Below are 17,976 nucleotides of genomic sequence, written 5' to 3' on the forward strand. Positions count from 1 at the left end.
GCTACTCTTCCATGGCCCAGAGGGAGCCTTGGGCAGGCTCAAAGTGGCCAGCTACATGGGCCACATGCTCTGGACTCCGCAAGCCAAGAAAGGAGTTGGGGATGCAGCAAACCAAGCCACAAGTGGGGAGGCTACGCAATCTGACCTTCACCCAGCACAGTCTTGCAGCTCACATGCTATGAGTCCAACTAATTGCCATATTTGGGGTCAGAAGAGAATGTTCCCACAGATCAGATTGATGGAGACTCGGGGGGGGGGGGGTGTTTCACTCTATCTGAAGCCTAACGCATGGATCACGCGCAAGTTTGAACTACTGTAAATAATGGATTCTTTGTAATTTAAGATTTTAAACTATGATTTGAGGACTTCAGTAATCCAGCCAGAGGATATGAGTATGTTGCAGGAGTGGGTGAGTGAGGTTCTATAGCCTGCAATTTGCAGGAGGTCATACAAGATGATCATGAGTTGTCCCATATCATCTTTGAGTCTGAGGTCTGCTTCATTTCAGATCTGAGTGCAACTGTATGATGGGAGTGCTTGTGTTCATGTAAGACTGCACTCAACAATCCTGGGTCTCACTCCTGCTCAATGTCTTATGTATCTAGAAGCATGTGTTTCAGGGTTGGCCATCTGCAGGGCTCAGGAAAGCCCTGAGTCTGTTTTATCTCAGGCTATTTACCCAAATGTTCTTTCTTTATGTGTTGTGTTGGCTCTTGTGGAATCCTGCCTGAACCAATATATGTAAGCCTCTCACCAAGTGGGGGTAACTCATGGAAATGTTACAACCTGACTAAATTAGCCTAATGACTGCTCTTACAGTGCACCTCTGAGTTCTTAGCTTCTAGAGCTCTGTGGTCTACATCCACTGAGAAGATACATGCCATCCCTCAGTAATAGATAAACATTTGCTATTTTAATACAATGATTTACTAAAATACTTAAACTTAATAAGGTTTAATTTGATTCAGTAAGTTTGATCCAGGATATTGTCATATTTGTTACAGTTACAGTATCAGTATTTAAAACCTGGCAATTATTTCTAGAAGGGTCATCCTTTGTATTGGTCTTTGACTAGAATCTGGTAAATTTGAAGCTCTAGCTTCATATAGTTACTTGAAGCGGAAAGGAGCAGACTGTCTCCCTTCTCTCAGAGCCATGTGAAAGAGCACAGGACGTATTCATTTCATTATATTCTTCTCCAACTTCTGTGAGGCTGGAAGAAAGAAGTCCTTGCTGCTCTCAAATGCCATCATACCTATTTCTGTTGCTGTTTACAGTCTCAAATAACAACTGAAAAGATTCTTGATAGTTTTGTTGCCAACCACATTTTTAAAATAGAGGCACTGAAAATAATTAATTAGTGTTTCATTAGCTTCATTCTCTGCTGTTTGGCAAATGAGCAGCCGCAGAAGCATTAATCTGCCCAGGTGCTGATTCAGGAAAAACAACACTGTATCAAGTCACATTCTGTTCATAATTGGCAAATTATTTACCGGCCATTATACTTGCTTTAATAAATGAATTTTTGTAGTACAAATATTCAGAAAGGAAAGTTTCCCATTCTCATAGGCAGTGAATTATTTAACCCATGTTAATTTTCATTACTCAACTCATTTAGAACAGATGGTGCCTTCTTTGGAATTCACAGAGTGATTAATGCTTTGTGTTAGCTACTGGAAACAAACATGAGGATCTCCAAGCACATTTCAAACATGGATGGACGTAACCCATGTAAATCAAGGATTTATTGTATTAAATTAATTTTGTACATACATGTTAACTCTCAAGACTGTCATCATCATTATATCAATATTAGAGTGTGTGTGTGTGTGCATCTGTGAATCAGTCTGTTCAAGAATTTTTCCTAAACTGTAAGACCTAGGATGGAGTAAGCAACCAAAATAACAGGAAAAGCCTTTTTTTTTCCTAATTCAGCAAAAAACTCAATAATTCAAGAGGCGCAAGGCATGTGAATACAAGATGGTCTTAAATTATGTCAAACCATACTTTTTGTAACCCCTATTTTAAGAACAGTGCACACACAATGATTTGTAATGCATGTACTGTAGGATGTTCACAAACTTTTTACATACTTTGTTTCCTCACACTTTACATGTGTGTACTTCTACCTCTGTCTGCCTGACTTTCACTCCAGAACCCACTTTACTTATGCCATTTTTACTTCATGTTTAATTTCTTTTATTATTTTTTCTTAAAGAAATGTGTTGCCCTTCACAGCAGGAATGCCACAAGCTTCCTTTTCCTTTTAAAAATCAAGACTTTATTAGCAACATAATCAAAACACAGATACAGTTATCTTACCCCAAAATGCACTGCACATATTAACGGGAAAGTCGTCCAGCGTTTTGAGATCACATATTGTTTGATATTTACATATGAGTTGTTCTTTGGGCTTTTAGATGTTCACCATTTATCAAAAATAATCAGGAGTTGTTTTTTAAAAAAAAAGAAAACAAAAAAACCTTTGCAATTAAGGAGCCACAACATAGTCCTTAAAGAGCCACGTGAGGATCTAGAGCCACAGCCTGCAGACCACTGCGCTAGGATCATCAAATTTGGTATACACTTTCTGCTCACCCTAAACATAAATAAAGTAAGGTCAGGGTTTGGTTGTACCCAGAAAAATGGGAAGTGCTGGGAATGGAACTATCTTCCATAACATGGAAAGAAAGGGGGAAGAGAGCAGGAATGTGAAAGGAAGGGATACAATACTGACAGTGGCCACTGGTGGCAGCTGCACCAACACACTGGACAGCAGGGCTGGGGCTCTGACATCTTGCTTACCATAAGACCAGGTAAGTAGCACCTTCTGGGCCCTCTGCGGAAGCTGTGGGGAAAGAAAAGGCCCCTACTAGCCAGGGAGAGGAGGGAGAGAGAGAAGGTCCTGCCGGATAGGACCTCCTGCCCTGAGTCCCCCCTCACCTTCCAAACCTTAAACTCTCATGTCTCCAGCCTCCTGTCCTGCCACCCAACATCCCCAAAGCCCATGCCTGTCTCCTGCAACCCCCACACCACTCACTCCCTACCCTGAACAACAGCTCAGTGGTTTGAGCATTAGGCTGCTAAACCCAGGATTGTGAGCTCAATCCTTGAGGAAGTCATTTAGGGATCTGGGGAAAATAGATTTAAAAAAAAGGGAGCGGGGGTTGAATGGTGCTTGGTCCCGCCAAGAGGACAGGGGACTGGACTCTATGACCTCCTGAGGTCCCTTTCAGCTCTGAGATGTGTATCTCCATATACCAAGGCAATGCCAGGTAAGTCTCCTATGTGAGAGAGTTTTTGTATGTGTCATTGTATCCATTTGTTCAAGAACTCTTCCTAAATGATAAGAGCTAGGACCACCAAATTTGGTATGTAGCTTCCTCATCATAATTTAAAACAAGGTCAGGGTTCAGTTGTGCCAGGACAATGGGATGTGTGTGGAATACAATTGTTTCTAAAATGGAAAGAGAGGGTTCCGGTAGCAGAGACAGTTATGTTCCAGAATGACCACAGGGTGGCAGCAAGCAAGCAAGCATGACCCTGAGAGCACCAGAGAACTGCTGAGCAGCTGCTGGCTGGGCAGTGCAGTCTCTGACACCCTGGGGAGCAATGCTGGCAGCTGGGCAGTATGGCTCCCACCCCCCAGGGCTGGCTTTGTGGTGCAGCCACCATGCACCCACAGGCCCTGTACTGAGCCACCCCACACCTCTTAACTCTCTTTCTTGACTCCTATACTCCTCCACTGCCCAAGCCTCTGCCCCAAAGGATCCAAGCAACACTGGCTGAATCTTCTAGTTAAATGATGTATTTGTAAACCAATAGCTTTGTGCTGTCTGGATATTCAGGGACTGTTGTTGCTGGTGTTTTCTAGTTTGTTTTAGACCCATGTAGTCACTGATACATGTGGATAATGTAAGGACATTTTTCTTAGTAAAAAGAATCATTACAGATAGAAATTTGCAGTATAGCAGAGTCATAGTGTGGAACATGACCACTGGCAGCACAGAAAAAAAAAGCCTATAAATACACCACCTACAGTTTTCATTAGGATCTCAGCTCACATCACATCTGTTGTATTTATTGCAGCCTCATCACAATCTATCATGTTACTAGAGAATAAGCTGACTTTGAAATGACAGACATCAGGACAAATATTTCTCAGACACCACATTGGGTACATTTCTTACCTGTGTTGAAAAAAAAATGGTAAATTTGGGAGAAAAAGGGATTGTGCTTTTAAAGTTAAAATAATTGAAAAAAGTGTAGTTACTTTAAAACTAATATTACTGAAAGCCTGCCAGAGACAAGGATTTGCAGTGAAACAAACACTGCAATATCAGGCCAAGACACTGACATCTCTGTCAGATACACTTGACAGTTAAAAGGCAACAACATAACAGTACAGCGTGACCCCTGACAGTACAGTGACAAATTCACTCACATCATAACACCATGTTATTGTACAGCCATCACAGCTGTCATATACTTAAGGGGAAAAAACACATTTTTTTTTGGTCAAAGCTTTATCCAAGTTTGAAAGACGGGCCACATAAAATGGAAGCTTCTTTTCAATGTTTGTTAGAGACTACTGAGGTAAAATTAAACAAACACAGTTCAATTCCATAAACGTTTTCAGTCCTATTAAAGATCTTCTCAAACCATGTAATAAGGGATGGTTCTCTCCTCTTAGGTCAGAGTTTCTTAAACTATATACTATGGAACACTGGTCTTCCGTGAACAACTCACAGGTGTGCCATGAGTGTCTGACACTTCAATATCATACACTGATGGTACATATTTTCTGTTATTAAAACAAGATACAATGTTACTTCTTCACTGCTTTGATACCTAATTAAAATACTTCATTTTGGTTTTGCTGTACTTGCTTCTCGTTCATTTTTTTTAATTTTTTTGTCGGACAATTTTTTGAAGGAAATTTTCATAGGTATTCCACATTAAAAAAAATTATTGTTTGGTGTTCCGTGGTCTCAGAAAGTTTAAGACACAGTGTCTTAAGCAATACAAATGCAGGCTAAATTTCCTAAATGTGAAATATTTTATAAACTCCAATATCACCTGAGGTCCTGTATGCTCAAAAACAAACAATTGCGTCATTGCCTAATTATGAGACACAGGAAATGAAAAACAAAGTCTCAAGGAAAGGCTGTCACATGAAAAGTTAAAAGAACGTGATGTTACTCTACATTTCCTTCGAGTCTTCTCTCCAAATATCACCATGAGATATTATAGTAAATTTGTAAGAATATTAATGAGTTGAGCCTTACACTACAGCCCAAACCTGAGAAATGATGAATCTCTAACACTCCAAGGCTGGCCCTCAAATCGAAATCAGCCCTGATGGGCAAACTATACCTCTATATGATAGGGTGCAAGTTATAGCCATATAATTATACTGTTATAACTATTCTGTGCCTCCTGTTACTCCATTACAATAACATTAATTTTCAAGGTTGGTATTGTCATTTTGGATGCGGTCTATGCTAATCTGAAAAAGCCATTTTTAAACTAACAGTTATTAGGTATCTACAGTTGTAAGTGTGTTAATGTGAATACACTTATTCTGGTGTTATTGTATGAGCATAATTATACCAGTGTAGCTAGTAAAATCTCTCTCTTGTAAGCAGGTGTCTCTATTGAAATACTTTTGAAACAAAAATAAAGAAAATCTAAGCATTTCCATTTTACATACAATATTTGGAAGTCTTTAGTCTGTTTGTACAAGTAGAATAAATATTGATGTCTGGTGGATGGAGAAGATTTTCCTTCAGATCAATCACAAATATTTTAGATTTAATACAAACTGAGAAGAAGAAACTCAATTTAAATCTGTATAAGAAGTGAGAAGGCTTTCCTCAAATTAGAAATTAGTTTTAAATAATCTTTTTACAAATTTACCATAATCTCTCTGAAACACATAACAGCAATTATATGACAAGGTCTAGATGTTTCTGGTCTGATCCTACACACATTTAATAGAGTTTTTTTGCTACTTTAAATGTAACAACGGATATTTAATTTATTACATATTAACTACATGGAGGTGAGATCACACCAATCCTCAGCACCACTGCGTACTCTGCGTCTACAAGCCTCGTGTCAACAACTTTGCCTCCCCATTTCTTTCATGCTCTTCAAGTCCAGCCTCTGTTAGATTTATCATTCTTTCAGCATGGAGTCCTAGCTTGACAGTCCTGCTAATGCCCTCAGATCTCTCGCTTGTTGGTTCACCAGAATGATCAACTGCTCTGGGAACAGACCCAGAACGTAATTTCTCAGTCACACAAACTGAATTCTGAACTTCACATTTTGTCAAACGCAAGTCACATTACACATCTTAGCACTATGGCTGTGCAGAAAGAACACAAGTCAGCTGAGACAGTACAGGTTGAACCTCTCTAATCCAGAACTCTCATATACAGCAACTATATGTGGCATGGCAAAACTATTTAAATATTGACAAGGCATAACATATTAATCCTATGGATTAATGAAAGTTCACATCATATTTATGTATACAAGTAATTGGAATAACAGCACGGTTGAAAAGCACACAGCCACTGTAACAAAATTTAAAAATAAGATTGCATAAACCAAGAATGCCTATCTAATAAGCACAATTTTACTGGATATAAGATTTCTTGTAATTGATATAACTTGGCTTTAAGTCTTCTGCCTCAAAATGCAAAGATAACATAAGGTAGCTGTATGTATGGTGTGAAAAGTTAAGCTGTCATTAGGATTCTACAATAAGGAGACAGCTTAAGTTCACAGAGTTAGGAAATAATTAACCCGCCGCATGATTTTAGCACATAGTCTAAAAGACCAAACTATCTCCGTAGGTAGAGCAACAAGGCCTAAAATAATCTCTCTACTCCTACAGAGCAAACAAAATATCTAGCAACTTTACTAATTTCAATTTGAGATTATATATAATTTCACAGCACAAATAAATTAAATAAGAAACTTCCTCTGTCAGGATTCTGCTCAGGCTACCAATCAATGTATATTTTTTCAGTAGCACACCTCACCTTGATAGCCAAAAGCTTCCCAAGTAAATTGGGTCTGGATGATAATATCCTTATTGGTCTTCGTCCAGTCTTGGAGTCCTTGCCCTTCCCCAATTTAAGAAGCTCTTGGTGAGAAAAACATCTTTAGGGAATTGGGCTTTTCTCTCTCCTCTTGTCCCTTCTTTGTAGACATGGTGGAACAGTGCTCAAAAAAGGGTGATTCTACATTAATCTAATCCTCTCCACAAAAGTTGTTCCACAGGTAACCCTGTAGTTTGAAAATACATTATCTATGATGTTCATGTGCTCTGTAAGCCTACTGCAGCTGGTCTACTAGGTCAGAGGTGAAAAAGAGTAGAAAATATTTCATTTCATTGTTTTTAAAACCATTTGACACATTTCTGAATTACTTAATTTTTGTTGCTGGTGCGAGATACTGGACCGACAGAGGTGGAGATAGAATACTGTCACATAGCCACAGAACAGGCATAGAAAGGGTAATCAGCTAAGACAACTCTCCATGCTGCCTTAGCAACATGCTTTAATCTCACTTTGCAGCTCATTCAATTCCTTGCATAACCTGCTGAAACTAGCAACAAAGATTGTTAATATCAGGTATAACTATAACAAGTTTCAGTTAAAACTATAGCAAGTTTCATTGGACAGACTTCTAACTCCCTTAGACAAAAAGTTAATGGGCACAAAACAGACATAACACTCCATCCACAAACCGGTTAGTCAACATTTTACTGGAGTGGGCCATTCTGTTAATGACTTAAGCATTTGCGTGTTACTGAAGAAAAATTTTTGCACCACTATTGAAAGGGAGACAGCCAAGCTGTCTTTTATATTCAAATTTGACACATTAACACCTGGTTTGAACTGGGATGCGAATTTTCTGAATCACTATAGGGGCTCGTTTGCACACACGGCTTAATCTAATTCTTGACCTTCCCCCCACCCCCACCCCTCTACTCACTGATTTGCTCACCTTGATCATTTTTTTCTGATTTGTCCTCCTTAATTACTGTTTTTGGTTCTCTGTGCCTTAAATATTGAGTCTGTTCTGGTATGGCTATGGTCTGAAGAAGTGGGTCTGTCCCACGAAAGTTCACCTCATAAATTATTTTGTTAGTCTTTAAAGTGCTACTTGACTGCTTTTTTGTTTTGAAGTTTCAGAGAGTTAGATCTGTTAGCCTGTAGCCACAAAAACAATGAGAAGTCTTGTACCACCTTATAGACTAACAGATTTTTTGGAGCATAAGCTTTGGAAGGCAAACAACCACTTTATCAGACGAGCTATAACTGGATTTATTTTAAAAAATATACATTTTTCTCACCTGAGAACTGGAATTAAATCAACACTTTCCACTTAGTTCATTAAACCAGTCATCAGATGATGGTAACCCGTGCTTTTTTTCTAGAAAAATAGGTGGCAGAACTTGGGGTCCAAACTGCCCCATGTGGGGTCCAGGCTGCCTCCTGTTGGGGCCCTAACCACCCCCCAGGGGGCCAAAATAACACCCTGGTGGCTTAATTCTCTGCATGCAATCCAGGCAGCCCCATGCTGGGCCCAAGCTGCACCTGGCACCTTAACCACCGTCCTGGGGGGGGCCCCAAGCTGCCCTCCCCAGCAACTTAGCTGCCCCCGGAGGGTCCAACCCCCTCCTCTGGCCCTCGAGCCACCCCCACGGCAGGCCCCAACCACTCCTGGTGGATTACCGCCCCCCACACACACAGCCCCCAAGATGCCCTCCCAGGCTTATCCCCCAGTGCAGTCCTTCAGCCCCACCCCAAAGCTTAACCACCAGACTTCCTCCCCCCTGTTCAGCCCTCAAATCACCCTCTGATCCCCCACCTCACCTCCTACCTTTGATGCCTTGCCCTGCTTTTCCATGTGGCTGGCGGCATTTCAGAGAGGGCCAGAAGTGGAGAAGGAGTCAGCCAAGGCAGCTTTGTCAGGAGCTGCAAATGGCTCTTAAAGAGACAGATGTGTCTTGGACTAAGCTGACCAGCCAGTTTTTGAACAAAGGTGCTGGAACGCCGTTTCAGGATGTTCCAGCAGGAAGAACATGCCTTGATAGCAACTTTACTCACTACTGACCTCGTCTGGATTTTAATCAGTGGCCTAAGGTGTCTTCTCTCACTACTTGTCCCCTCAACCATCTAACGCTCTCTTTATACCTTATATGATTCACAGTCTGTACATCTCCGTCGTCCAATGTATGTGACATTTCAAAAATAAAACACACTGTTCTTTACTCAGCAGAAAAGTTTCCTTAGCAATATTTTATTTTGGAGCAATTCAAGTATTCTGCACTAGCATGCGTGTGGCTGAAATTCAGGAGAAAGGCTAAAAGAAAGAATTAAATAAGTTCCTTCACCTTCGCTGCCATCTACTGAATGATCCACAAAAAGCATATATATGTGGTCCTAGAGCAAATCACTTGTCCTGCTCTGATTACTGAAAGCAGAAAGACATGAGGTTAAATACACCACTGCAAGTCTCTTCTTGCTTTAGAAACTCAATCTAAAAATTCCTTTTAAATAAAGTCCTTTTCTAGACAATAGGATACACACACATACAACACACAAATATTCAAGAGTCAATGTTACTATACTTTTCTGAAGATTAAAAAAAAGTACAAAACTGTGTTACTATGCTGCCTCCTATTGTCAAGAGTGTATAAAAACAGGTAAAGATGGCTGAATCACAAAATCATTTATCACGACCATAAAAATAAGACTTCCAAATTTAAGATATTCTAAAGAAAGGCCCAGCTGAACATTATGCACTTGTGTGGCTTTCAGGTACTACCTTCTACTCCCATCTCTGCCACAGCCAATATGGTAAGGATATATTTCAATCACTTAGAAAGTATTTTTTAAAACATGTATTTCCTAGGAATGAGAACTATAATATATTACTTGAAAAGAAGTTCTTTCATATTAGCTCATTTGCCTTAGTGTTTGATCTCGCAAATCCAAATATAAAATGTAAACAATTTAGTTGACATTTGCAAACAAATAACATTTTCATTTCATATGCATTGAATAACTTTACAATCTTGGGCAAGTTTCTTAATCTCTCTATACTTTGACTTCCTCATTTGTAGAACTAAAAGTAATGCTTATCCTCACAGGTGTGTTGTAAGGCTAGATTAACTGACATTCAGAAATTCCTTTGCAGTCATGCTGAAGTCAATTCTGAGAAGCCAAGAAAGAAGGGTTACAGATAGTTTCAGCTGAATGGGTGTTTCTGTAGATGAGAGTCTGATATGGGAAACCTTTGTTGACATTATTCTGCACTGGAAGAGCAGTGCAAACAGGGGCATTCAAAACAAGCGTGCACACACACATACACACACATTCTCCACTTACTTTTTCCTTATTGTTAGGTCTGATAGTGGTACACATCTGAGGCCAGCTCCTAACACCATGAGGGAGGATGTTAACAACATTGTTACTCTGAGACCTAGGACAAACAAAAATTGCAATACATTACTATTTTCAAAAATAATGCAGCAATACTGCTAAGAATGAAGCTTAATACATGCACACATGTAACATGAAATCACTTTTTGACACACACCATTGTTTTCACACATACCTACACAACCATGAAGCCTTGTTATTACTGATCTCAACCATGACTTCACATTATGTAATAGAGACCTCTCCATAGTCAAAGCTCCAAACTTTTAAGTATTTTGTAAGATCAGGGTCAATCATATATAAGCATTTTTTTGGGAAGAGAACAAACCATATAGGTCCTATGTACCACGCCTTAAAGGCCCCATGCCAGGGGACTCCACAGTCAACCCAACAGGTACCACTAAGGGAAAAATTCTCCAATCATTGTGCACAGGACACATGCACACACACCTGTTGGAATACACATGAGGAAATAGGAAGGAAGATCAGTGTGGATGAGATTGAACTAGAGAACACAGAGAAGTTCACATATCTGGGGAGCAACGTAACATATAATTTAGACTGTAAAACGGAAATAGCGACTAGAATAGTGAAAGCAAGCGAGTTTGAAGGGGATGGATAAGATCTGGAAAAGCAAAACGATTAGCACAGGAACAAAGCTCATCTTGAAAATGTGTGTATCCAGCAACATGTTGTATGGATGTGAGACGGGTGATAAATTCAAAGAGAAGGAGACTGGCATTCAAGAGAAAGATCCTGATAATAGGATGGATGCAGAAGGTCACCAACAAGGAATTATATAGGAAGATACAGCCAAAAGAGAACCTACCGAAGGTTATATAACACAAGTTACAGCTATTCGGGCATATCTGTAGAATGAACGAAGAACAAAAAATCAAGACCATGGTATTCAGCATAATGGATGGTTCAGATAGGAGAGGCAGGCCCTACAGAGAGTGGGTAGATGATATAGTGGCTTGTTGCAGAGCTAGTCTCCAGAAACTAAGCCACTCCACGCTGGACAGGAAAAGATGGAAGGATATAATGAGAGAGGCATAGACACCAATGGGCACTGAGCCCTTGGTTATTGGTAATGATGATGACTCACTTGAAGAATTATTCACTAGAAAAAGTTGCTTCCTTTGAAGTCCTTGACACTAAGACAAAGTTTAGATGTGTTCACATGAAGCTGTTAGAGGTTGTATGTATAATACATTAAAAATAAGTTACAGTTGACTGATTCATTAAATATTTTCCCTCCATACCTGTGATTCAGGATTAAGAAGCTGCTAGATCACAACCACTTTCATCCTTAGTGCTGTAATTTCATTTTCCAACAGTTTGCATACCACAAAATATATCAAAACAAAAAAGCAGTCAAGTAGCACTTTAAAGACTAACAAATTATACAAAATATATGTTTGTTACCAGCAAACAGAAGGAAAACAGATATATCTTGACAGAGTTGAGTCTTGATAGCCTTATGAAATACAGTATATAAGGAACGAAACAGCAGTTTTAAATTTCATAAATACATAACCATGAATTTAATATCTACATGGCCATACAATTTAAAGTTAATACGCAGCAGAAAAAAGCATTCCATGTTGCAGGATTCCTGTGTCCCAGGGAGTAGAGATTAGCAGAATAAAAAGAAATCCTTAATTATTCAATTACTTAAAACTTCAATACTATTAGACAAATAAGAAATCTTAATAAATGTTTCTTGTTCTAAACTCCCTTTCTATAAACATGTATAGATTCTGGGCGTAACCATTTATGAACTATATTGTTATGGGAGTTGCCATTTTTTCCTGAAGGTTTCATCCCGTGACACAATCTCTAATTTTGAGAGACTCCAAGATGATCCTGAAGAGTTGGCAACCCTCATTCTTACTTAAAACACACAATTAACTAAGTCCAGCCCTAATTGCAACAGGAGTGTGCCATCTATGCATGCAAGGTAAGTTTTTTGTGCCCCCTAAAAAACTAACTGTCTGTCGTCCCCTTCTGTCCAATCTCCTTACCCAAATGAGCATGGAGAAGGATGACATTTTAAAACAGCATCCTCCATGTGGTGTGACCTAGCTTTTTATTTGCTTGTATTTTATAAATTCTTCCATTCTATATCATATACACTTTGACTAGCTTGCACTTTGCACAACACTATTTCTCTGTAGGAGTTTATGGCATAGATTAAAGTTCAACACAGGTTGCTGTATGAATCCTCATTAATGGGAAAACAGAAGTGTGGAAATTAAAGAGGCTATCAAGTACATCCAGGCAGGGAATGGCAGCGATCACGGTTACTTTGTTTTCCTCATCAGTACAATCCTACAGACCAAGCCAGTTCAAATTCCCACTACTAATGTAAAATAGAATACACAAGGCAAGCAAGTGTACAAGTGAATAATCTGTGACAGAAGAAGGCTAGTGGCAAAAACTTTTGATCAGTTTAGCACAAAATGTGTTAATTTAGTGCAAGAGACTGTATAATGAAGCATTTTTTTTAAACTTTAGGGACCCCAAAGTGGTTCTTTAATTGGATTGCATGGGCTGGCTTCAATTTACTGGGACCCAGGGCTGAAACCCTGGGCCATGAAGTTCAGGTTACAGACCCCCTGCTTTGGTCTGAAGCCCTTAGGTTTCAGCTTTATCCACTCAACATCTCGTCCCAAGGGCAGTGGGGTTCAGGTAAGCTTTGATCCTCCCTCTTGAGGTTTTATAGTAATTAATGATGTTTGAGAGCCTCTTCTACATAGCTAAGAGAAATAACAGTGAAAGGTCAAAACCTAAACTGCAATATCACAATGCAGGAAAAGAGCTGAAACAATGTTTCACTGAAGTGTATAATATGCAGTAACAGCCTGTAATGCTGAATCCATCTACTTTTTTGTCACTGAAAAGAAAGCGTGGAACAGAACAGGATACAATGGCCTGAACAGTCTAAAAAAATTCAGACATCATGAAAGAAGCCAGCAATACCCTAGCATCCTGCATACAGTTATAAACATTGGGACAAGCTTGCACTGAACTTCAGTTAGATGAACAACAGTGAATTACTGACATGACAAAACATTGCGAAATAGCCTAATTCTGACAATTAATCTGTATTGTATGTCATCTTAGAAAACAAGAACTAACATTTCTTGGGTATAAGGAATCGAACAATTCTTTGAGTGAGGATAGTTATGTAAAAAATTTAGAATTAGTCAGGGAGTTCAAACATTACTCAAGCACCACCTGTAAACCTGCAATGTATTTTCTGAAACAATCAGAATTCAAAATGATCTAACTGCAGCAGTAAGTAATGTCCAATTTAATGTCCTTGTCAAAGAAACTGAAGAAAACCGTTTGTTACTTTACTGGATGAAACCTCAAATATATATCACCGGTAAGTCTCAGCTTTTGACTATACTGCCTTACATGAAGTTGCAGAACGCCCAGTTAATTTTACTACTGTTAGAAACAAATTAATTGCATCTGGCCTTTACCATTAAGTTGAACTAATGTGCATGAAGTTTAAATTCAGTGATAAGTTGGTAGCTCAGACACAGGATGATGTAGAAGTAACAGCTGGTCATGTAATTGATCTTCAGAAACACATTTGTGACGTTCTCCTGTGTAGTTTTTGTTCATTGCTACATTCATTTTCTAAATCCTGCCCTCAGTTTTACAGCATACAGTATCAGATTCTTTTAAAAATATTTTAAAAACATTTAGAAGGAATGAATGTGTTTTTCCCTTCATCGCCCTCGCAGGCTGAAGTTCTTCAAAACATAGTGAAACAAAGACAGCCTTCTATACATACCTCAATACCAGGACTTTAACAGGCTTCAAAAGAGATCGTCCCTGAAATTAGCTGACCCCCAACCTGTCATATGTAATCTGAACCAATGGAAATTTCACGTATGTTCATATAAAAAAAAATTCAGCACATGTAAGCAAATAAGTAGGTAGAATGTAAAAACTTTGTTAATCAGTAATAAATGCAAATATACATGCAGTAAATACTCGAGTTATGCAGAGGGTTGCGTTTCTGCAATCCTCAGAGTAACTCGAATTTTCATACAGCCTGGTTTCCAGCTCTACTTTGCATGCAGGAGTCGGGAAACTGACCAGCTCACCAGTTAGTGGAGGGGAGCCAGAAACCAGGGGCAGCCTGACTCCCCACCACTCCTTGAAGCGAGGAAACTGACCAGGATTGCTGCCCTGCTCAGTTTCCAGGCTCTGCAAGTGGAGGGGAGCCAGGCTGCTGCTGCATGGTTCCCCACTCCTGCCTTCTGGCTGCTTGTGCCACCTACGAAACTGATGAGCTCATGGATGGTCAGCTTCCCATTCCTGCAAGCAGGGAGCTGGGAACCAGGCTAATAACCTTCTCCCTTGCTCCCTCCAGCTGCACATCTGTCAGATAATCATGCAGCTGGGGAAAGGGAGGAGGCGCCAGTTGCAGGGCAGCAGGCATCTCCACCCCCTCAGCAGGTATTCACACAGCTTGCTCTGCTGGCCGGGCCCTGCCCAGCTGGCTGCCACAGGGCTGTGAGGTCTCTCCGCCCCGCCCAATGGCACTGGCCCCCACCCCTCTCACATAAATGGGATATATGCTTATTCTGAATGCGCATATCTCAGGGGATTACTGTACCTAAAAACAGTAACATATTTCAAAAAATTCAATGAACTGGAGAGTGCTTTATATATATAAAAGCTCTGTATACTGCTACTTCAAGACCCCATCCCACCCATTCTCCAGTTTGGGGGGGGGGGGGGTATCAGGTCTCTGCTGTTTAAAGAGCTCATCCCCCATCAACCTCCTGGGGAAAGTTAAAGAAAAGAACAAAAGATCAACATAATTACACTTAAAATATAAATAAATAAATAGAAACCTGAACTGTCTCGGAAACTGAACAAAAGTGCTGTCCCACTAGAAGCTTATCCCCACTCAGCTGCCTCTGCTACAGGTGCTTCTCAGCTTGCTCAGGCTGGGAGATGAATGGTCCAGCACTCCCAGGAGACAGTGGCCCCCTATGGGGCAGGAGGGCTGGCAGCAGAGGTCAGCCTAGGCCAGGAAGGCTGCAAAGGTACTCACCACAAGGTGGGGGGAAGGAGACAGGGACTGTAAATGAAGCCAACCCTCTGCCAACAGCAGACAGAGGCAGGGATGCAGGCAGCTGAGTTGAAAGTGGCTGCAGGATACAGTGGAGAGCCCCCACAGGGAGAAGGGGACAGGAGAAGCCAATTGTGCTGCACCTCCCTTTTGAAATTTCATGCCCCCACCCCCCAGTTTACACACACCTGCTCTAAAACATATGGCACTGACCGGAAAACAGGATACTGGGCTAGATGGACCATTGGTCTAACCAAGTATGGCTTTTCATATAGTCTCAAGGTGGAATTTTCACTCAAGGATTCCATAAACTAAGCAAAGAAGAGAAGCTCTGCTTAAACTCTTCAGAAGTGTACAGTAAAATCCAGCAAATCTGAACACTCAACTTTCGTTTCAACCAAGACTTTTCTGACAATGCTTGATGATTTTCAGTTTATGTTTCTCCTTTGCCTCTGGACAGTAGATCTGAAGTGACAGAAGAATTAGCTGATGTTCTTCAAACCAAGATGAATAATACTGGTTTTGTATTCAGATTTGTGAAACAGAATAAATTTATCAAAAGCATCAAACTTTTGATTAATTTTGGGAAGATGTGTCAGACCAAGATGCACATGAACCTTTAAGAGATACATTTCCTGGATGCTACAGTACTAATCAAGGATGGCCTGATCAGTACCACACTGTACCGAAAACCTACTGATCACTATACTCATCTACACCCTTCTAGTTTCCATCCTGCACACGTGACTAGATCCATTGTTTACAGTCAAGCTCTTAGGTATAATCGCATTTCCTCTGATCCAACTGACAGAGACCAAAAACTACAAGAACTTTACCAAATATTCATTAACCTGAATTACCCACCAGGAGAAGTAAAAAAACAAATCGACAGGGCCAGACGCATACCCAGAAACCAGCTACTCCAAGATCGGCCCAAAAAAGCCAAGAACAGAACACCACTGGTCATCACCTACAGCTCCCAACTCAGACCACTGCAACGAATTATTAAAGACCTACAACCTATTCTTAATCAGGATGCTACACTCCAGAAGGCCCTGGGTGACATGCCTGTTCTCTCCTACAGACAACCTCCCAACCTCATGAGGATCCTTACTAACAGCCACAGTCTATATCCCAGGAACACCAGTCCTGGGACCTTTCCCTGAAATAAAGCCCACTGCCAGCTTTGTCCACATATCTTCTCTGGAAATACCATCACTGGACCTAACCAGGTTACTCACAGAATCATGGGCACTTTCTCATGCTCCTCTACTAACATCATATATGCCATCATGTGCCAACAATGCCCGGATGCTTTGTATATGGGACAGACTTCTAACTCCCTTAGACAAAGGGTCAATGGGCACAAAACAGACATCAAAACACTCCAGATCCACAAACCAGTTAGTCAACATTTTAATGGAACGGGCCATTCTGTCAATGACCTCAAGGTACGTGTGTTACTGAAGAGAGATTATCGCTTCGTTTTAGAAAGAGAAGTGGACGAACTGACATTTATATTCAAATTCGGCACATTAACACATGGTTTAAATCGTGATGGGAACTTTCTGAGTCACTATAGGGGCTCGTCTGCATACTTGACTCAATCTAATTCTTGATCCCCGCCCCCGCCCCTCCAGTCTCTGATTTGCTCACCTTGATTATCTTTTTCTGATTTGTCCTCCTTGCTTACTGTTTTTGGTTCTCTGTGTCTTAAATATTGAGTCTGTTCTGGTCTGGATATGGTCTGAAGAAGTGGGTCTGTCCCACAAAAGCTCACCTAATAAACTATTTTGCTAGTCTTTAAAGTGCTACTTGACTGCTTTTTTTTTTTTAAAGAGAAAACTGAATAACATGTAAGCATCTATTCTTTGATGGTATCAACAATGTCAGCAAACTGATGTCAATACAAGTGTAGAGAAACTTGAATTTATCCAAAAAGATTCATGGGATTCCAAAAACACGTTTTCCATTTGATACCCTCAGATCTCTGCAAGCATATATTTTTCATGTTAGGTGGCTGCACTCTGAACTGTTTACTGTGCAGGAATCAGAACAGCAACAAGGGAAAGATGAAATTTACTTGTATGGAACTATTCATATACTGGATTTACATGTTTTGCTTGCCAGAGACCAGCAAGTCAGATGCCTTAATTCTGACTAATCCCAACTCTACCACCACACTGGAGCAGAGTTTTTCAACTTCAAAAGTATAGTAATATTTCACGCGCAACCCCCAGCACATTAAACACCAGCCCAGACTGGCTTTAGTGATCATCAAAAGGGAAACTGCTTACGAATCTGTGCAGTTTACCAGATTTCTACACTTTGGAGTTTCTTCAAGATAGAAAATGGATTTTCCGTTTCAGCAGAAAGGTTAAGTAATCACATATTTGTATACTCTTT

The 17,976-nt window shown here is 40.2% G+C and overlaps 1 protein-coding gene across 1 annotated transcript in view; it reads right to left on the reverse strand.

Annotated features, from left to right (window-relative positions):
- The window catches only part of SLC49A4 (solute carrier family 49 member 4), a 103,681-nt gene that overhangs the window by 65,870 nt on the left and 19,835 nt on the right, over positions 1 to 17,976 (reverse strand). The window contains exon 2 of the mRNA XM_075001064.1: positions 10,413 to 10,506. Coding sequence (XP_074857165.1) covers positions 10,413 to 10,506 — 94 coding nt within the window. The remainder of the gene's footprint in view (positions 1 to 10,412; positions 10,507 to 17,976) is intronic.

Source organism: Carettochelys insculpta, chromosome 8 (assembly GCF_033958435.1).
Source record: "Carettochelys insculpta isolate YL-2023 chromosome 8, ASM3395843v1, whole genome shotgun sequence".
NCBI classification, from domain to species: domain Eukaryota; kingdom Metazoa; phylum Chordata; order Testudines; family Carettochelyidae; genus Carettochelys; species Carettochelys insculpta.